Source organism: Geotrypetes seraphini, chromosome 6, assembly GCF_902459505.1.
Source record: "Geotrypetes seraphini chromosome 6, aGeoSer1.1, whole genome shotgun sequence".
Lineage (NCBI taxonomy): Eukaryota > Metazoa > Chordata > Amphibia > Gymnophiona > Dermophiidae > Geotrypetes > Geotrypetes seraphini.
Genome location: NC_047089.1, coordinates 64,961,659 through 64,979,556, shown reverse-complemented (window position 1 = coordinate 64,979,556; position 17,898 = coordinate 64,961,659). Strand labels below are relative to the sequence as shown.

Genomic DNA, 17,898 nt, shown 5'->3' with positions numbered 1-17,898 from the left:
CAAGGCCAAAAAATCAGTCCAATATTATCGTTTTCAACTGTACAAACATGCTAATAAGCCAAGCTCTTTGTTGGCTAGATTAATCACTAAGGATCAAGATCCCAGAAGGATGATGTAACTTCAAACTGAAAAGGGAGAATTACTTAGGATAGACTGAAATTGCAACTATTTTTCAAGATTTTTTTGCTAGCTGTATGCTCGCCCTGGGGAATAGGGTCTGGATGGGGATATGTATTAATCTAACTTAGATCTGCCTAGCCTGGATAGGAGGCAGCATGAAGTCCTCAATGCTCCTATTTCTGAGGAGGAAGTATTCTACAATATTAAAACCAGTGCTTTGAAGACATCTCCAGAGACAGTTGTTTAACAGCAGTCCTGAACTCTTTCCTAGAAATGGAGTCATTGCCCGTATCTCTGTGAGAAGCTCTCAGAAGTGGTTCTGTTGAAACCGGGAAAAGACCCCAAATTTCCTGACTCTTAAGACCAATTTAATTGATTACTTTTGAAGCTAAGTTTTTTGTGAGGATACTGGCTAACCGACTGGCCTGTATCCTGCCCTCATTACTGGCCACCCTTAAGTGAGCTTTGTACGGAACCATAAGGTAGCAAAGAATATCAGAAAATTTTTGCTCTCTTTAGAAAAAGTGAAAAGGGAGGTGAGGCCTTTGATACTCATCAGTTTTGAAGCTGAGAAGGCATTCGACTGGGTCAATTGGTCCTTTTTATTTGCTGCATTAAAAGCATATAATTTACAGGGGCATTTCTGTCTGGAATCAAAGCTTTATACTATCTCCCTAGGGCAAAGATTGGCGTTAATAGAGAGTGCTCCGAGTCCTTTGCTATAGGCAGGGGAACCAGACAAGGGTACACATTTTCTCCCTTACTCTTTGTACTGGTTCTGGATTCCCTTCTTAGAGATACTATTTAAGGACACATCCAGAAGTTGAGTGGATTAGGCTGGGAAATGAAACCTTTAAACTTTCTGCCTTCACAAATGACATTCTTGTGCATATAACAAACCCAGAAAGATCATTACCAGTATTAATAGAAACCTTCACTGAATTCAAAGATTTTTCCAGATTTAAATTGAATCTTTCTAAATCAGAATACTTGATAACTGACCCCGATTGGCGAATACTGATTCCACAATCCTGCCTGCTAAAACAGGCTGAAGGCTCGTTTAAATATTTAGGTATAAATTTGTGTGCAGATACCAAGAACATATATATAAATGAAATATCTCTCATTTACTAACAGTCACAAAACATTTCCAACTGTGGGAAGCTCTTTTCTTATCATTCATGGGGAGGGTTAGCTTAAGCATCATGGTAGTTTTTCCTAAGTGGCTGTATTTTCTGCAAACCCTCTCTATGTATTGTGACAGGGATCCTGCATAGCGATGATAGTGAATCATATGTCTGACTGGTCCTTAGTCCTTCCACTAAGTGCAGGTCTATGCTGAAGGTGTCCAAGAGGAGGAAGACACAACTTCCCAAAACCCAGAGGTTTATTACTGTGCCTTTAATAAGCACCAGTTTAGAATCCAGGCTACGAAGTGATGGCCCCTTAATAGCCCCAAGAATCTGCTTGAGGTTGCTAAGGGGGTGGGGAGAGGTAATATAAAGCCCTTTATTCCAGGAAGCTCCCCAGGTGAGGGAGGGAGGAGTAAGGAGCTTGAAGAAAGCCAGCACCACTCCGGTGGCTGGGAGATAACAGAGGAATTAAGCTCAAAAACTCTGGCAGAAGGTTGCTGCCCAGACTTAGCCATGCAATGGGAGAATTCTATTTGTCCAGAACTGGAGGAGGAAGAGAGCATGGACCTTTGACCACAACCTGATGCAGGTTACAGTGTTTGGACTTTAAGTTTCTGCAGCAGTGCTTGTTTTTCTAACAGCATGAAGGAGAGTTGTTTCTTTTTGCGTGCTTTTGCCAGAGTTGCTGGGGTGGAGCACTTAAGACTGAACTGAAACCTTGGGGGAACAAACGTTTTTGCCTGAAGAATGTTGTGTTTTGTTTTCTCTCAAAACCTTGTTTTCTTACTTCACTGCTCCAAGACATTAAAGACACAGTGATAATGGTGGATTACTACAGCCTGATAATAAGGGAATGCAGCATTACTGTTTGCATAATTATGTGCTTTACAGATTGTGCAGGAGGAATCCATCTGAAGGGATTTTGCTCTTCCCATCCAGGCTGTCTGGTAACTGAGGCTGGTTACCAGCTGCAGCAAAAGCAAAGAATAAGAGTTTGAAGCAGGAGTTGTGAAAAGAAAATGTTTTTGTTTTCGTTCCGAGTTTGAAGAATGCAAGCTAAAGGGAAAGGACAGAGTTACCTGACCTTTTTAAGAAAGAAAAGTTGAATGCTTACATTTTGTTATACCTTTCTTTGTGGGAAGGTCTTAAAGTGGAACTATTGTTGTGCCTGCTTTCTACAGATGCTGAACTGGTAACTGTGCCCACGTTTGGGGCTAGTTTGCTAAAATTATGTCCTAACCAGAACTGTGTGAATTCCAAACAGAGAATTGGGTTAGTTTTGGTTTTTCTTCCCATACCACTGTTTTGCCATCTGACATGAACTGTGAATCTTTATTAAGCAGAATTTTGTTTTTCCTGACAAGAGTTTTACTGTTGATTTTTAACACAACTGCTAGTAGTACAGCCAGAGTATAGCAGTGGGCATGGGAGCCACTGTGATGTTGCAGAAATCACAACCTTCTTCATTACAGCAGGGTACCCTGGCGGGTTACCACATGATCAACTAAGCATACCTAACACATTGTCTGATACAAAAAGATGGCAAATCTTTTGTTAGGAGGAAAAAAAAACAAAGATGAAATTACACCACCTAATCAGTAATTGGTAGAGAGGAGGTATAGGTATACCGGACATAAAACTTTACAATATGGCATGTTTAAGACACAAAAGGGACTGGATTAATACATCAGAGCTATATTCCCCATTACAAATGAAGAGTTAGTTTTGTACCCCGCTCCATTTACTCTATATTTTACAATCTGAAAACCAGGTTCTACCCCCCCCCAATCTTGATTTCTTATCTAGAAAGAATTAGCAAAATGGGGAAAGTTCAACCCACAAAGCAGTTGTTTGGGAAAATGGAGGGTTTTTACAATGGAGAACTCAGGGCTTAAGCCAACTTAAGCATGTTTTAACAGCAGAGAGGCAACTACATTGATTGGAAAAATTACGAGGATCCTTCTTGACCTTAGCAGCCAGATTTGCTTATAGATGGTTCATCACTATGTACAATCTTTGCCTGCTTCCTCGTTAGAGGTGGACACTACTTTACAGGACTTACTTGAGACACCAACAGACGACCCGCCCTCAATATTACTCTTTCATTAAAAATTATTGTTAGGTATGCCACAGAAAGTTTTTTTTAGGAGTAGTGGCTAAATGGAGTAAAGAATTAACATATATTATAGAAGCAAAAGATCTATTGACACTCATACACAACATCCCAAACTGGGTGAGCTCTGCATAACTGAGAGAGTCAATACATAATACTTTAATCCAGCTTATATCTCTTTGAACAGACTATATTATATGGGAAGAACTGACTCAGTCCTTTATGTGAAATGCCATCGAGAGCCTAACTCATTCATATATGCCTTGTGGGGGTGTAGTTCCATTACAGCCTTCTGGAAATCAATATTTAGACATCTAGAATGTATATTGAAACAAACCATAACATTTCACCCAGGCAGGATACTGTTAGGGCAACTGTCAATCTTAAAGTAAAGGGCAAGGGATCCAGGGTTTTGGCGATAAAAGAAAACATTGTGGGGGGAAAAAGTATTCTCCAATATTGGAGACAGAACACAGCTCTATCAATCTGGCACTGACTTAATAAGCTTTATGAGCTCTTGATGATGAAACTTAGGTAGGGACTTAAGCCTTAACTTTAAAATGTCAGAAAATATTTTACTCTATCTAGGGAGGGGGGGGGGCTATATTAAATCAGTAAATCCAAGAAATAGAAGCCATATCCTAAACCAGATTGGTGATAACACCATTACCATAAGACCTAGAATTGAATTTTCCAGTGGAGATGATGTCGCATACTCCTGGAACTTGTTCTGTCACACTCAAGTTGCAGCAAGGTAGTTTTTTTAAAAAAATTTGAGGGAGGGGGAGGGGGGAGATCCACAAAATGAGGACCAGAGCAAAGATTACAGTATGCTTGCTGATCCGTTTTTCTGGGAAGCTCTAAGGATCAAAGCTCTCCAGTTAGGTCTATCATGCTGATCATCTGGGTCTGGTGCCATTCATTACTCTTAAGAACACAGCCTCTTTCGAGATCTTTAGAAGTAGGGGGGGAAGACTAATTTGAACATGTAATGGGAGAGTTATCTGTTCAAGAGAATGAAAACTTACAATGTAAGGATAGAAATTATGACAGCATTCTAGTTAATGCAGTTCATTGTTTAGTTTTTGCATAAATGAGATTCCCGATTATACTGTAATAGTTTATCTTGCTAGATGACCTCCAAATTTGAAATATTGTTACTATAGAGTTTAGAAGGGCATTAAGGACATTATCTTATGTTATAGAAATGGATGACCAATTATATCAGTTGCATATATTGTAAATCTGTGGTTACCAATAAAAATTGTTAAACCTTAAATTGTTATTAAAGTAGTGATTAATTTTCTCCCTTCAATAAAGAACAGCAGAAAATTTGACAAAATATGAATGACTAGTGTTTAAGCACGTTACATTAACGGGTGCTAGTAAAGTTTCCTTCCCTCACGTGTCCCCTATTTTCAGCCCCAGCTCCAAACCCATTTTTACCCCCCCCCCTTCCACGGTCCAATAGCACCTCTTCCCTGCTCCCCCGGTTCCTCTTTCCTGCTTTCCCGGTTAGCAGCATCTCTTCCCTGCTCCCCCAGTCCCTCTTCCCTGCTGCCCCAGTTAGCAGCACCTCTTCCCTGCTCCCCCGGTTCATCTTCCCTGCTTCCCTGGTCAGCAGCACCTCTTCCCTGCTCCCCCGGTTCTTCTTCCCTGCTTCCCCGGTCAGCAGCACCTCTTCCCTGCTCCTCTGGTTCCTCTTCCCTGCTTCCCCGGTCAGCAGCACCTCTTCCCTGCTCCTCTGGTTCCTCTTCCCTGCTTCCCCGAACAGCACCTCTTCCCTGCTCCCCCGGTCCCTCTTCCCTGCTCTCCCGGTCAGCAGCACCTCTTCCCTGCTCCCCCGGTCCAGCATGTAGCCTTGTGAGCATCACGGCCGGCTTTTGCGAACTTCACAGGCAGCTCTGCACTTCAGTAGCACGTTTCCTCTGCCACGATCACGTACGTCAGAGGAAACGTTCTACTGAGGTGGTGTGCGGCCTGCAAAGTTTGGTACAGACGGCTGTGATCCTCAAGGAAACAGCGCCCAACCCTCTGCTGCGCTTTGGGGAGAGTCTTCAGCAGCTCAAAGCCCTCCTCTTAGCAGCTGCCGCCAGCACCACTCCGCACCGCATCAAGCCTACGAATACGGCCACTGAGGGCAATCGGGGCGGCCCGGACACAGGCAGGGAGAGTTGGTGAGTGAGGGCGGAAGGAGGGGAGTGGCCAGAGTGTTCCCTGCCGCCGCATTCTAAAATAGAATCTGGCCAGGGATCAGAAAACACGGTGGCAGGGAACATGAAACCTTAAGTGCGCATGCGCGCTTAGGATTTTATTATATAGGATTAATCTACTAAACTGGAGACAGTTCATCTTACAATAATTTCATAATTATTTATCTATGTATTTCTAATGGTATAACCAAATCACTAATTTTTTGATAAACTGTAAAACTAATCTGTAAAGTTATTTTTCAAAAAAAATGAAACCTTCATCTAGTGTTAAATATTAAGATACCAGCAAGAATGAGTCATTCTGTAGAAAAGCATGATTCAGGGGTGTCCAACCTTTTGGCTTCCCTGGGCCGCATTAGCCGGAAAAAATGTTTCTGGAGCCATGCAAACGCTGCAGCAAGACAGAGGAGGGAGCCGGCAAGACAGTAAACACCCGGGGGCAGCAGAAGAAAACACTGCATCGCCCTCAACCGGGGCCGCACAAAATACTTCACGGGGCTGCATGCGGCCCTCGGACCGCAGGTTGGACACCCCTGAATTTTAAATCAAGTATTTCTGATTAGTGATTTAAATCAAATCTACCCTAACTATGATTGCTTAAAAATAACAGATTCCTGTAACTTCAACCTAAATCATCACTGATGAAGAAGAGAAATCCAAGCCAAACTATACAATTAGGGAAGACTGGGGGTGATCTGAAGTCTTTACTATAGTTTTCTAGTTCATTATCTGTATCCCTGATATCTTTTGTGCTTCCTAACAGATTCATGCTTACCATGATTTCCATGGCAATGGATAAAAAGGAAAAGAAACATTTGTGCCATTTACAAGGAATTGATCTACATATCATACCAATCTTATAATTTATAGAATTTCAAGTCTATCCATTGGAAAACAATATGAAATTCTTTTAAACAATGTATATCTTATTCTATTTCTCCACCTCATTCTATTTGCATTTACTTTTTTTAAATGACTAAGAAAGTTATATTCTTTTGAACTGCACTTCTGTGTGTAAGTAATCATTTAAAAAAAAAAAAAAGCCATTTGCATTTCATTTACCTACTAATGAAACATGAGAAAACCATCAATTTAGAGACACCTACTGCAATGTGACATCCAAATTAAGAAGAATGAGGTGACTAAGAAGCTAGCTTGAGTACATATTTAGAAGAATGAGGTTGCTTATGAACATGGCTGAAAATTCTACTTCAAGTTTTCACTGACATCATAGAAACAACTGATCTCTATGACATCGGTGGAACACTAACGCTCAGAAATGTTCACCATGGACCCTCATCATTTACTTTCTTCTAGTGGGAGTGTGTATATGAATGTGTGAACTAATCTAATCCTCAAGTGCAATTACTACCTTGATTGCAGAAACAAAGCCAGAAGGAAACCAGAGAACTTTACAAGTTGCTATAATGGAACTGGTACAACAGGAAGGCCTATCCTATAGGAGCATAAAAGCTGTGTGAACCAAGAATAAAGCCAAAAACTGTTGGTTCTTTACATTTCACTCTTGCTGATTTAACAAGGGGGAAAAAAAGCTAATCTATAGCTTACTCCTGTAGGTCTGCCATTCAAGCTTAATTAAACAGTCATTTCTAATCATAGGAAGCTAAAATCACAGTTGTTGACACAAATAGATGGGTATTAAGTGATCTAGTGAGAATTCTTGAACTGAACATAGTTACAACCACTGTTTTTAGGCCTTGGTGAATTTTTGGATTATATTGTTGGGGAGGCTGGAACTGGATAACTACATTTCCGGGTAAAAGTGTACCAGTTTATATATATATTCTGTTTTCTGCCTATTTTAGCTGATAATTTTTATGCACTCATTGTTGTTGTAATGTACCTTTAAGCTATTGTTTTTGTGAAAACCAGAATGTAAAATAAAGTGCAATTGCAGCTCTCCTGTACCACTCACATGCAGAGCAAAAGGAAGCTACTGCTAAGCCAGCATCATTTTTTTAATTTTGCCATTGCACCTACTCCTAAAAACCTTGGCTTACCATGGAATAAGGGGGAAGAGGCATGATTTTCACTACATGAAGGGGCAGGATTTAGTGTCTTTTAGGATGAGGGAGAAGGGCAATAAGAGGAATGGAATTTTATTCTGTCGTTTCTGAATGGCTATTTCACTAGTCTGATTACACAATACCCTCATGGTGTTCTCTTTTTAGTCACCAAAAAAAAAAAAATTAAAACAGATTGTATGTTCTGTAGTTCCATACAGTAACTTACTTGGATTTCCTGTCGTCATACCCCTCTCTTTGGCTTCTTTCTTCTCGTACATCCTCCCTCTTATCTCTGCGATCTTCTCTTCCTTTTTCTTCCCAGTCTCTTTGGCGATCTCTGTCCTTTTCCCTCTCCCGCCCTCTTTCTCGTTCCCTCTCCTTTTCCCTCTCACGCTCTCGTTCTCTCTCGCGCTCTCTCTCCCTTTCCCTCTCACGCTCTCTCTCTCGTTCCCGTTCTTCTCTCTCCCTTTCTCTCTCCCTCTCCCGGTCACGGTCTCTCTCCCGTTCACGTTCTCTCTCTTTTTCTCTCTCTCGCTCCCTCTCCCGCTCTCGGGCCCTCTCTCGTTCTGATTCTCGCTCCTTTTCTCTCTCTCTCTCTCGTTCTCTTTCCCGTTCCCTTTCTCGTTCGCGATCCCTTTCTCTAGCTCTTTCATCTCTCCTGTCGTCAGTTCGATCTACCCTTCGGTCCTCTCTTCTTTCATCACGCTCAAGATCTTCATTTCTTCCCTGGTGTCGTGCTGGTGAGCTGGGTCTTTGATCTATTAAAGAAAAAAAAAAAGAAGTAATAAAACAAATTCTTCTGCTAATGATTAATTGCTAAACATGCCTGCAACTGCTCTAATAATGCAAGATTTACATTATAAGTTCATATTACCTTGTTAGATGCAGATGGAATTGTAACATAAATGGAAACACCAAAGGGAATATGCTTGTGCTAGCTCTCCAAAAATGTAATTTGAAAGAGATTAAATAACATGTATTACATAGAATGGCTTTGACCTTTTCTATCAATATCAGGAGGAGGTTTTAAGATTTAAAAAATCTATATATATTTCCCCTCTGTATTTCCTAGCAATGCATTCATTATAACTAGCCTTTTATCTATAACATACCTATCTCCTCACAATACAATAAAGCTACAGTCAGTACTTCTGTACAGTTATACTGTATATGGTTGTCATTCAAAATGATGCTTTGTTTCTAGCTGAACGCTCCATGCTAAAGTGGCTAGAACAGTTGAGCAAACTTGCTAAAAATTAGTTGTTTTTCTGCCATTCTTTACTTCAATCCTGTATACAGTGGTAACTTGGTTTACGAGCATAATTCGTTCCAGAAGCATGTTCGCAATCCAAAGCGCTCATATATCAAAGCAACTTTCCCCATAAGAATTAATTGATACTCGGACAATTCGTTCCACATCCCAAAAACTTAAAACGCCTCCACCGCTGCCTCGGCCACGGACCTATCTGCGCGGCTCCTCCAGTTCTCTCGAGCTGCCTCTCACGTAGCTCTGGGACCCGGTGAGGGGGCTGTATTGCAGGGCACTCATATCATTGTGGGTTGTGTGGGTGGTGATAGTGCGCCCTGGCTCCAGGGTGCTGGCTGTAGTCAAACCGCCACTGAGCCCAGATAGGCACCACTGGCCCTAACGTTCATGTGCGTAGCCACCCCCGGATGACGACACCCCCCCCCCCCCGGCTGAGACTCTTCAGGTGCTGGCCCACCCCTGCCGGTCTCACCCCGACTCCCATGCTGACCCCAGGGCCTCCGCTGGCACCAGCTGCCTGCCAGCCAGCAAGTATAGTGGTACCTCGGTTTACGAGTGCACTGGTTTGCGAGTGTTTTGCAAAACGAGCAAAACATTTGCAAAATCTGCGCCTCGGAAACCGAGCGTGGCTCGATTTACGAGCGCTTCCCTGCGATCCGGCACCCTCCCCCCCGCAATCCGGCACCCCCCCAATGCGATCCTGCACCCCCCAACTCGATTGGGCACCCCCCCCGCCGCTTCTTACAGTCATCTGGGCACCGGCATGTCCTGTGCTTGGTGCCGGTGCCCGAAGATCTGCCTCCTCTTCTGCTGGGCCTTGAGCATCTGCGCATGCTCAAGGCCTGCGAGATCACGTTCAGAACTGAACTCGTAGGCCTTGAGCATGCGCAGATGCTCAATGCCCAGCAGAAGAGGAGGCTGATCTTCGGGCACCGACACCAAGCACAGAACATGCCGGTGTCGGTGCCCAGATGACTGTAAGAAGCGGCAGGGGGGGGTGCCCGATCGCGGAGGGGGGTGCCCAATCGAGTCGGGGAGGGTGCAGGATCGCATCGGTGGGATGCCGGATCGTGGCAGGGGGGTGCCGGATCGTGGGGGGGAGGGTGCCGGATCGCAGGGGGGGGGCCTTCGGGGGTAGCAATGCTGGTTCTCGTGGGAGGGGGGAACGTATCAAAGCGAGTTTCCATTATTTCCTATGAGGAAACTTGCTTTGATAAACGAGCATTTTGGATTATGAGCATGCTCCTGGAACAGATTATGCTCGTAATCCAAGGTACCACTGTATTTGTCCTTCTTGAGCAGGCCTCGTCGAAAGCCCAGTCCGCCACTGAATCTATGCTGTCATCTAAGCTCCACCCCCTTTTGATTGCACTTCCTGTTTCTGGCGGAGCTGGATGCGGCTTGGGCAAGGCGGTGGTGCTGGCGTGGGTTGGTGATGTCGCTGGAGGTAAGGGCTTGGGGGTGGGCCGTGCTTGCTTATCGAGTCAACACTCGTTTTGCGAGTTAAAGTTTGCTCGAGTGTTTTGCTCGTCATGCAAAACACTCGCAAACCAAGGTTTGACTATACTTGAAAGCAAAGGTTGCCTAGTCAGTCATATGCTTTCTATGCAAGGACTCATAACTTTCAAGGAGATTCTATCATCAGTTCACCGTGACAACTTTAAAGTACTATTATGCTACATGATAGTGGACAAGCAAAGCTAGTTTAGTAATTTACACATTACATTTTACAGTATTTTTGACAAAGAGATGGAAATATATACAACAGTATACTACTATAATATTGCACTACAAGTTAAGATGTCTTAGTTCTTGATATCACAGCTCTCTTGTGCCACTGATTTTGTCTGTCCTTGGTCAAGTCGTCATATTTCCCAGCATCCATATGTAACTGCAATTTACCCAGTTAGGTTAGGTAAAACACTGCTCTCAATACCGAAAAGAAAAAAAGTGTTGGTGGAGACTACATGCAAATTTCTCAACCATTACTGGTAATAAAAAAAAGTGCAATGTAATCCTATCTGGACCATTTTTTGCACATTTTTCTGATAAAACCTCAAAGTGAGTTACAACAATAAAATTTTCATACAATAAAAAATTACATATAATGAAACAACAATCTATACAAAATAGTCAAAAAGATTTGGAGCATTTAAATATCAAGTTGTTTTATGTTCTCAGCATGTCAAACTACAACTTCTGGTCACAAATAATCGATAGCAGAGTTAATGATAAACAATGCAAGCAAAAGAAGAATAAAAATAAAGAAAACATTTAATTCTTGCCCCTTAGCATAAGGATGGATCTTTGCCCTTCCACATCTATTATTAAGCACCTAGTCTGCAGGAGGCAATCGCTTGCTCCTGGAACTAAAACCACCCAGTAAAATAAAGGCTCCGTTTAATCAATTGTAATCTAGAAGTTAATTAATAAATGGCTTAGTGCTCCCTTGCTTCCTAACAAAATTAAAAGCAAATATAAATGACATTTCTGCACAGCTGAAACAATCTCAGATTGGGAAATGAATCATCTGCCTGGGGACCCGGGGACTGTGATGTTTTTTCTTAAACTAGAAATAAAGCATTCACATGTCAATCAATGTATTACTGCAAAATGAGGAAAAGCTGCTTACTTATAATCTCTGTCCTCTGTAGACAGTAACTCACTAAAGGTGATATCATCCAATAGCAAAAACATACAATACATTCCCAGGGTTTTTTCATTGAAGCCTTGATGACCCCTGCAAGCATACTCAGGAGTTCCTATATCCCTCTGACTGTGCAGCATGGCTCAGTTATACAATTAAGCTAATGAGCTCAACTACAGAAGGGCAGGAAGGATAGTTTCACACAAATCTCGAACTCAGCTGACAAATTCTACACTGGGAACAGCACTTTCCCCTTTCTGCCAGTGTCACTATGCTCTGCGCGTCTCCTTGCCAAGTGGATGCCAGTTCAACCATGGCCCAAAGGAAAGGAAGAACTGTCTCCAACTCCAGAATGAGGACAAATCCAGGGGAGAACTCAGCTCTCAGCCTTATAAAAAAACAAAAACAAAACCCTGCTAAACTTTCCAACCCTTTGTTCCCCATCCCCCCTTGGGTGCTGTGTCCAGCCAGGGAAGGGTTAGGAGCAAAAGGGGTGCTGCAGGCTACTGGAGGCAGAACCTGCAGACCCCCCAGGTAGGCCCCGCAGGGCACAAGTCACACACCAAGCACAACTAGACCAGGAGCACAGAGTTAGCACTGGAAGTTGCTAGGTATGACCATCCACCTGCTGGAGATAGAAAATATTGAAAAGAGACTGGAAAGGCTTATGAGATGCAGTTTAGTGTTTTCTATCTCCATCTGTTGGTCAATAGGCATAACAGTTCACTAGTTTGGAATAATGTGAAGGGATACTTTGGAAAAATATATTAAACACCAGTTCTAGTACAGATCTCTGGGCACTCCACTATTCACTTTCCTCCATTTATAGAACTGGCTATTTAACTTCATTTAATTAAGCTTATCTCACCATGGATTTCTTTCTAAACAATGGAATATGAATGTAAACACTGAAGTCCATGTTGCAACCTTGCAAATTGCCTCCATAGTGGTTGATCTTAAGTAAGCTACCATGCAAATATGGCTCTGCCATTATAAGTTTTGATGTAACCCATGCTGTGAATGGCTGGCCCGGAACTTCCTCTCTGACGTCAGAATTGTGCAGTCGCTGCACGTGCCTGGCACGTCCCTGTTGATGTGTCAGTGGCGGTGGCGGGGGGAGTGTGTCAGGTGGCAGGGCTAGATCTGAGGATGGGGCGGGGAGGCAGGAAGAAATCAAATGTGCCTGCAGTTTCAATGGGTGGGAGAGGCAGGGAGAGATCCTGGATGGCGGCCAGCCCGCATACCCCCAACAGACGGCCCACATACACCCTGTGGTATGTGCACCGCAGGTTGAGAAACACTGGTCTAATGAATTCTTACTAGACTGCTTAATGAATTAAAAAAAATAAATAAATAATAATCACACAAGGTAATTTACAAGCTAAAATGAAATAGGAGAGAGTAAAATGCAAAAAGGTTTGTCAATAACTGTGAATCAAAAAATGAATTTTGTTTTAGAAAATCTCACAGTAAATGGTGAGAAGGCAAAAATACACTGAAGAATGTATATCGAGTCTGCTGCCACTGAAAATGGATTAAGTTTGAGCAGGAGTTGGTTTCCTTGTCGAGCCACTATAGAAGTATCGTATTTTCACGCATATAACGCGCGCGTTATACACGATTTTACAAACCGTGTATAACCATGCGCGTTATCCCCCTTTTTTTTTTTACATAGTTTCCCCCCCCTGACGTCCGATTCACCCCCCCCACAGGACCGCTCGCGCTCGAACATGCACCCGCACCCGCACCCCCACCCCGAAGGACCGCTCGCACCCCCACAGCCTCCCCACCCCGCCATCATGTAGAAGCTGCGGGACCGCCGGAAGAGGAAGCAGCGTAGACGCAGGGCTAAGAGAAGGGGCAGGACCGCCGGCAGAGGAAGCAGCAGGACGACGGTAGGCAGCTTCTACATGATAGAGGGGGTGGGGAGGCTGTGGGGGTGCAAGCGGTCCTTCGGGGTGGGGGTGCGGGTTCGAGCGCGAGCGGTCCTTCGGGGTGGGAGTGCGAGTGGTCCTGCGGGGGGGGGGGGGGTGAATCGGACATCAGGAGGGGGCATCAGGCTTTCAGGGTGGGGACAGGACTTCAAGGGGGAGAGGAGAGTCGGGGCGGGCTAAAGGAGAGTGGGCTGGCCAGAGGAGGGTAGGGGTGGGCTAAAGGAGAATCGGGGCGGGCAAAAGGAGAGTCGGGCAGCGACGGGAGAGTCGGGGCGGCATGCGCTGTATACAGGTGTGCACGGTATATAAAAATTTATTTACATAAATTACAGTTCGCCGCGCGCTATACCCGTGTGCGCGCTTTACACGGGTGCACGGTATATGAGTGAAAATACGGTAGTTCTCAGACAGTAACAAAGTACAGAAAGGAGAGTGTGTTAATGTCTCGCTCCAGGACAAGGGCCTTGGAGATAGTGGCTTCTCCCTGTCCTTCAGGGCCTAAACCAAACAAAATTTGTTCTATAGTCCCAGGAATTCACCCTAAGGAAAAAAGGTTTACTAAGGGCTTGACTACATCTTTTCATCTTGAAGATTTTTATATAGTTTGAAAAATAAAACACAACCTTTGAAAATGAACTCAGTTGGAAGGCTTCTATTTCTACCTCAAGCTGGAAATATTTGTACCTCTCTCTCTGTTGTCACGCCTGTCCCTTTCTCCATGTCTTCTGTCAAATGAGGAATCTCTTCCTTGTTCTCGGTTATCATAGCGGTCTCTCTCAGGATACCCACTTCGAGAATCCCAGTTGTCATGGTAGTTGCCACTGCTGTTATGGTTGTCAACCTGAGAACTACGTGTTCCACGATTTCCTATTAATAAAATGTCACATGTTGGCTGTTCAAAAAGGTTATCATAATAAATTTAAGGATGTGTGGGGACCTTCATTAAATTATAGTAATGAATAAGTTACACTTTTCCCAATCTTAATACACATGTGGATTTGGGGAGGGGATTTCTTGTTTTTCCATTAAGAATATATAGATGATTGTCGTAAGATATTATTTTCATGTGGTATATATTAGTTGTATATGAATTTGGGAGGGGGGTAGGGGTTAAATCTTCTTGGTATATGATATTGAAAATTTTTCAAGTGATGTATTATATTTGGTTGATATTTACTGTACACTTGATGTAAGTTTAAAAATGAATAAAGAAATAAAAAAAATAAAAAAAGTCACATGTTCAACCAAGATAACATATGGACATAAAACTATATCATACAGTGAGATAACAAGACAAGAATGCCAAGCATTTATGATTTGTCTATTACAGAAAAAGAAATTTAGGAAATTTTTTTAATGGTCAATGTATGATATAGATATCTATTATTATTATATATTGCTTATGCTTATGGGTCATATATTGTTTTTATGCTTAAATATATATTACAGTATTTATATTTGATTTGTGTACTTTATCCATTTTGTTTAGACTTTGTGACTCCTGAAGCAGATGTTGGCCGAAACACAGTTCTGTGTCATCAACTGGTCTAATATAGTGCTTCATGGTAGCCTTTTTGGCGATCAAACTTTGCCTGTCATTTCAACAAGTACCAGCTCCATTGTAGATGGTTTCCACCACTTAACAAATAAAAGCTTTGCTGCTACAAACAAATTAGCCATTTTCAACTTTTTTTTCATTATATCATCACACAACATTTACATGGTTACTGGAGGTCTGGGCCACCTCTGTTTTTATTCTCTTTGGACAAAACAAATGTATACACTAGATGCTTCTTATATTTAATTTTAAAATCACAAATACAAATGAAATTAAAAAATGTAAAAACCTTACCTCTGGGCCACCTGGTATTTAATTATACTTCATTTGGGGTGGGGGGGGGGGTGCAATTTATCAACATGGGCTACTGTTAAGATGGGTTCCTTTAACACAAGTTGTGTTTGATTTTAACACTGTGTCTCATTGCATAAATTCGAACAATAAGACTGTGTTCTAAATAGCACAGCTTGTTGTAAACTACTTTAACAGTAGTCCAGGTTGGTAACTTCCCCCCTTAGCAACAAAACCCAGAGTGCAACACTATCAGGCCATTTTTTCTGGTTAAATGTGTAAAGCAATCTGAATATAATCAAATTGGCTACCATTAGATACCTTTTTCAGGAACATCTGAACCTCTGCCTCTGGGCCTAACGGTTCGTTCAGTTCTTGAATCATTTCTTGAGTCATTCCTTGTTTCAGTACGGGAAGTCTCCTCTCTGTTGTGGTTTCTTCCATAATTGCGATCCTCTTGATACTGCTCTTCCTTTCTGTGGGTATCTCTGCTTTCTCGGTCTCTGTAGTCATGGCCCTCTCTTGCTGAATGTGAATCTCTCTGGTCCCTACTATCTTTGCTGTCTCTGTAATCTCTAGTGTCTCTGGTATCTCGTGTCTCTCTGGAATCCCTGGGTTCCCTGCGTTCTCGGTTATCCCTGGTGTCCCGACGATCCCGTCCCTCACGGGATTCTCGGTCATCCCGGTGATCTCTGGAGTTATTTTGTTCCTGCTCATAATCTCTATCATCTCTGCTCTCCTTTTCCCTCTCTCGCTTTCCTCTGCTGTCTGGAGCTGGATATAGAAGAGTTAGAAAACTATGAGTACAGTTTAGCATATTAGCTTAGCTGTTTGAGAGTATCAAGACTTGAACAGCACAATCAGCTAGCTACAGAAAACTGACATGCACATTTTTCAGAAAGGCTTCAAAATACAATCTATGCACATTATTTCCCAACCCTATATATTATGCTCCCCAGTCTCCTCATAGCAGCTAAAGATATATGCATTCTAAAAATTATTATTTCCCCATGTAGGTGACTTTGAAAAACTTACCCTCTAAATGTCCCAACTTCCTAAACCTAGTCAACTTTCTATTCAAATACCTGTACCTACTAGAACAAATCCTCTATTCTCAAATACCTTACCCAGCATGTTTGTCTTTCAGACCCCGATACCCTTTTTCTATTATTTATCTATTTGGTATCTCAAGTCATCCAATTCCATAGCAAACTCCAACCTCAGTTGAAGCAGAATCCGTCTTTCCTACCTTCCCTTCTTTCATGGCGCCGATCATGTGACGGTGGTGTCCTTTCCCGTTCATGCCGTCCCTTCTCCCGTGCTGGAGAACGATGTCTTGAATCACTACGCTTCCTCAGAGGAGAAGATGAGGTCCGCCGAGGATAGGGAGAAGAAGAGTGTCTTGCCGGGGAAGAAGCTGTCCTGTGGTAGGAGGGTGAAGTTCTTTTGCGGTGTGGAGAAGGAGAGTGCCTTTGAACAGATGAGCCAGACTGTGAGGAGGGTGAGTGATGTCGAGAGGACACTGGGGAATGATGTTGCCCTGAAGGGGTAACAGATCTCCTGAAGGCAGGAAAATAATGGTTATGATTATCACAGACAGATTCAATCTTGCACAAACACTATGCCTGCAGACTAATCAATGATAGAAACAAACCCTCAAAACATACTGATTTCAGGATTTAATACTATGGAACCCACAACAATTATACCTAGAAAGTCAGAATGATCTATAGCAAAAGGAAATTTATGATGACACCTTTTAATTGTGGGGAAAATAGCATCTGCAAGTTAACATTAATCTTTATTCTTCTCAAGTACTGCAAGTGACTGAGTAAAACAAAAGCACTTATAGTAAATACAGTAATGCCTACCATAACATATAACACTAGTTACATCATATATAACATGTCTTTAAAGGCAGAAAAAAAATCTTATCTGGTTTATCTCAATTACATGTTTTCCCATTAAGTGTTCAACTCAGCAAAAATAAAAATAAAATAAATAAAACTGTGAGCTATAAAATTATGACAAAGGAGTTTACAGTAGATTATGTCCAATCTACACACAAACTTTGATTTTCTTTCTCCCTATAAAACCTGGGAATTAAGCATTTTTATCTAATGCAACAATAGCTGTACTGACATGGAACTTTAGGCAGGAACTCTTCAATTACATAGAGAATTTGGTATTAACCAAATGATGAAAGCCTCTCGATGCAGTCTGGTCCATGTATTATTTAGTTAGTGTCAATTTCTGGCTACAAATAATTGTCTATCCTGGAATACAGAGCCATGTTCTCCAAGTAAAATATTCAAAAACACTTACAAAGACTACAAAGACAGCAAAGAAAAACCTGAATATAAAATTCATTAAAGCCCAACAGTGAGTTGAGATTTTGACTAGTCCTTAGACTTCTATTTATTTAAGCTAATTTTATATCTCCACCCTGGGAATCTGGAGTTGATCAACATGGTGGAAGAGAGATCATTTCTAAGTTCTCTAGAACTATCTAAATCAGGGGTTCTCAACTCAGTTCTTGGAACACACTCAGGCAATCAGCTTTTCAGGAAGCCCTTCATAAATAGGCATGAGATA

The 17,898-nt window shown here is 42.3% G+C and overlaps 1 protein-coding gene across 5 annotated transcripts in view; it reads right to left on the bottom strand.

Moving 5' to 3' along the window:
- The window catches only part of ZC3H13 (zinc finger CCCH-type containing 13), a 143,832-nt gene that overhangs the window by 50,817 nt on the left and 75,117 nt on the right, over positions 1-17,898 (bottom strand). For all 5 annotated transcript variants that reach the window (XM_033947893.1, XM_033947889.1, XM_033947891.1 and 2 more), the window contains 4 exons: positions 16,553-16,863; positions 15,625-16,077; positions 14,139-14,321; positions 7,833-8,364 (listed from right to left, as the gene is read on the bottom strand). In XM_033947893.1, coding sequence (XP_033803784.1) covers positions 7,833-8,364; positions 14,139-14,321; positions 15,625-16,077; positions 16,553-16,863 — 1,479 coding nt within the window. The remainder of the gene's footprint in view (positions 1-7,832; positions 8,365-14,138; positions 14,322-15,624; positions 16,078-16,552; positions 16,864-17,898) is intronic.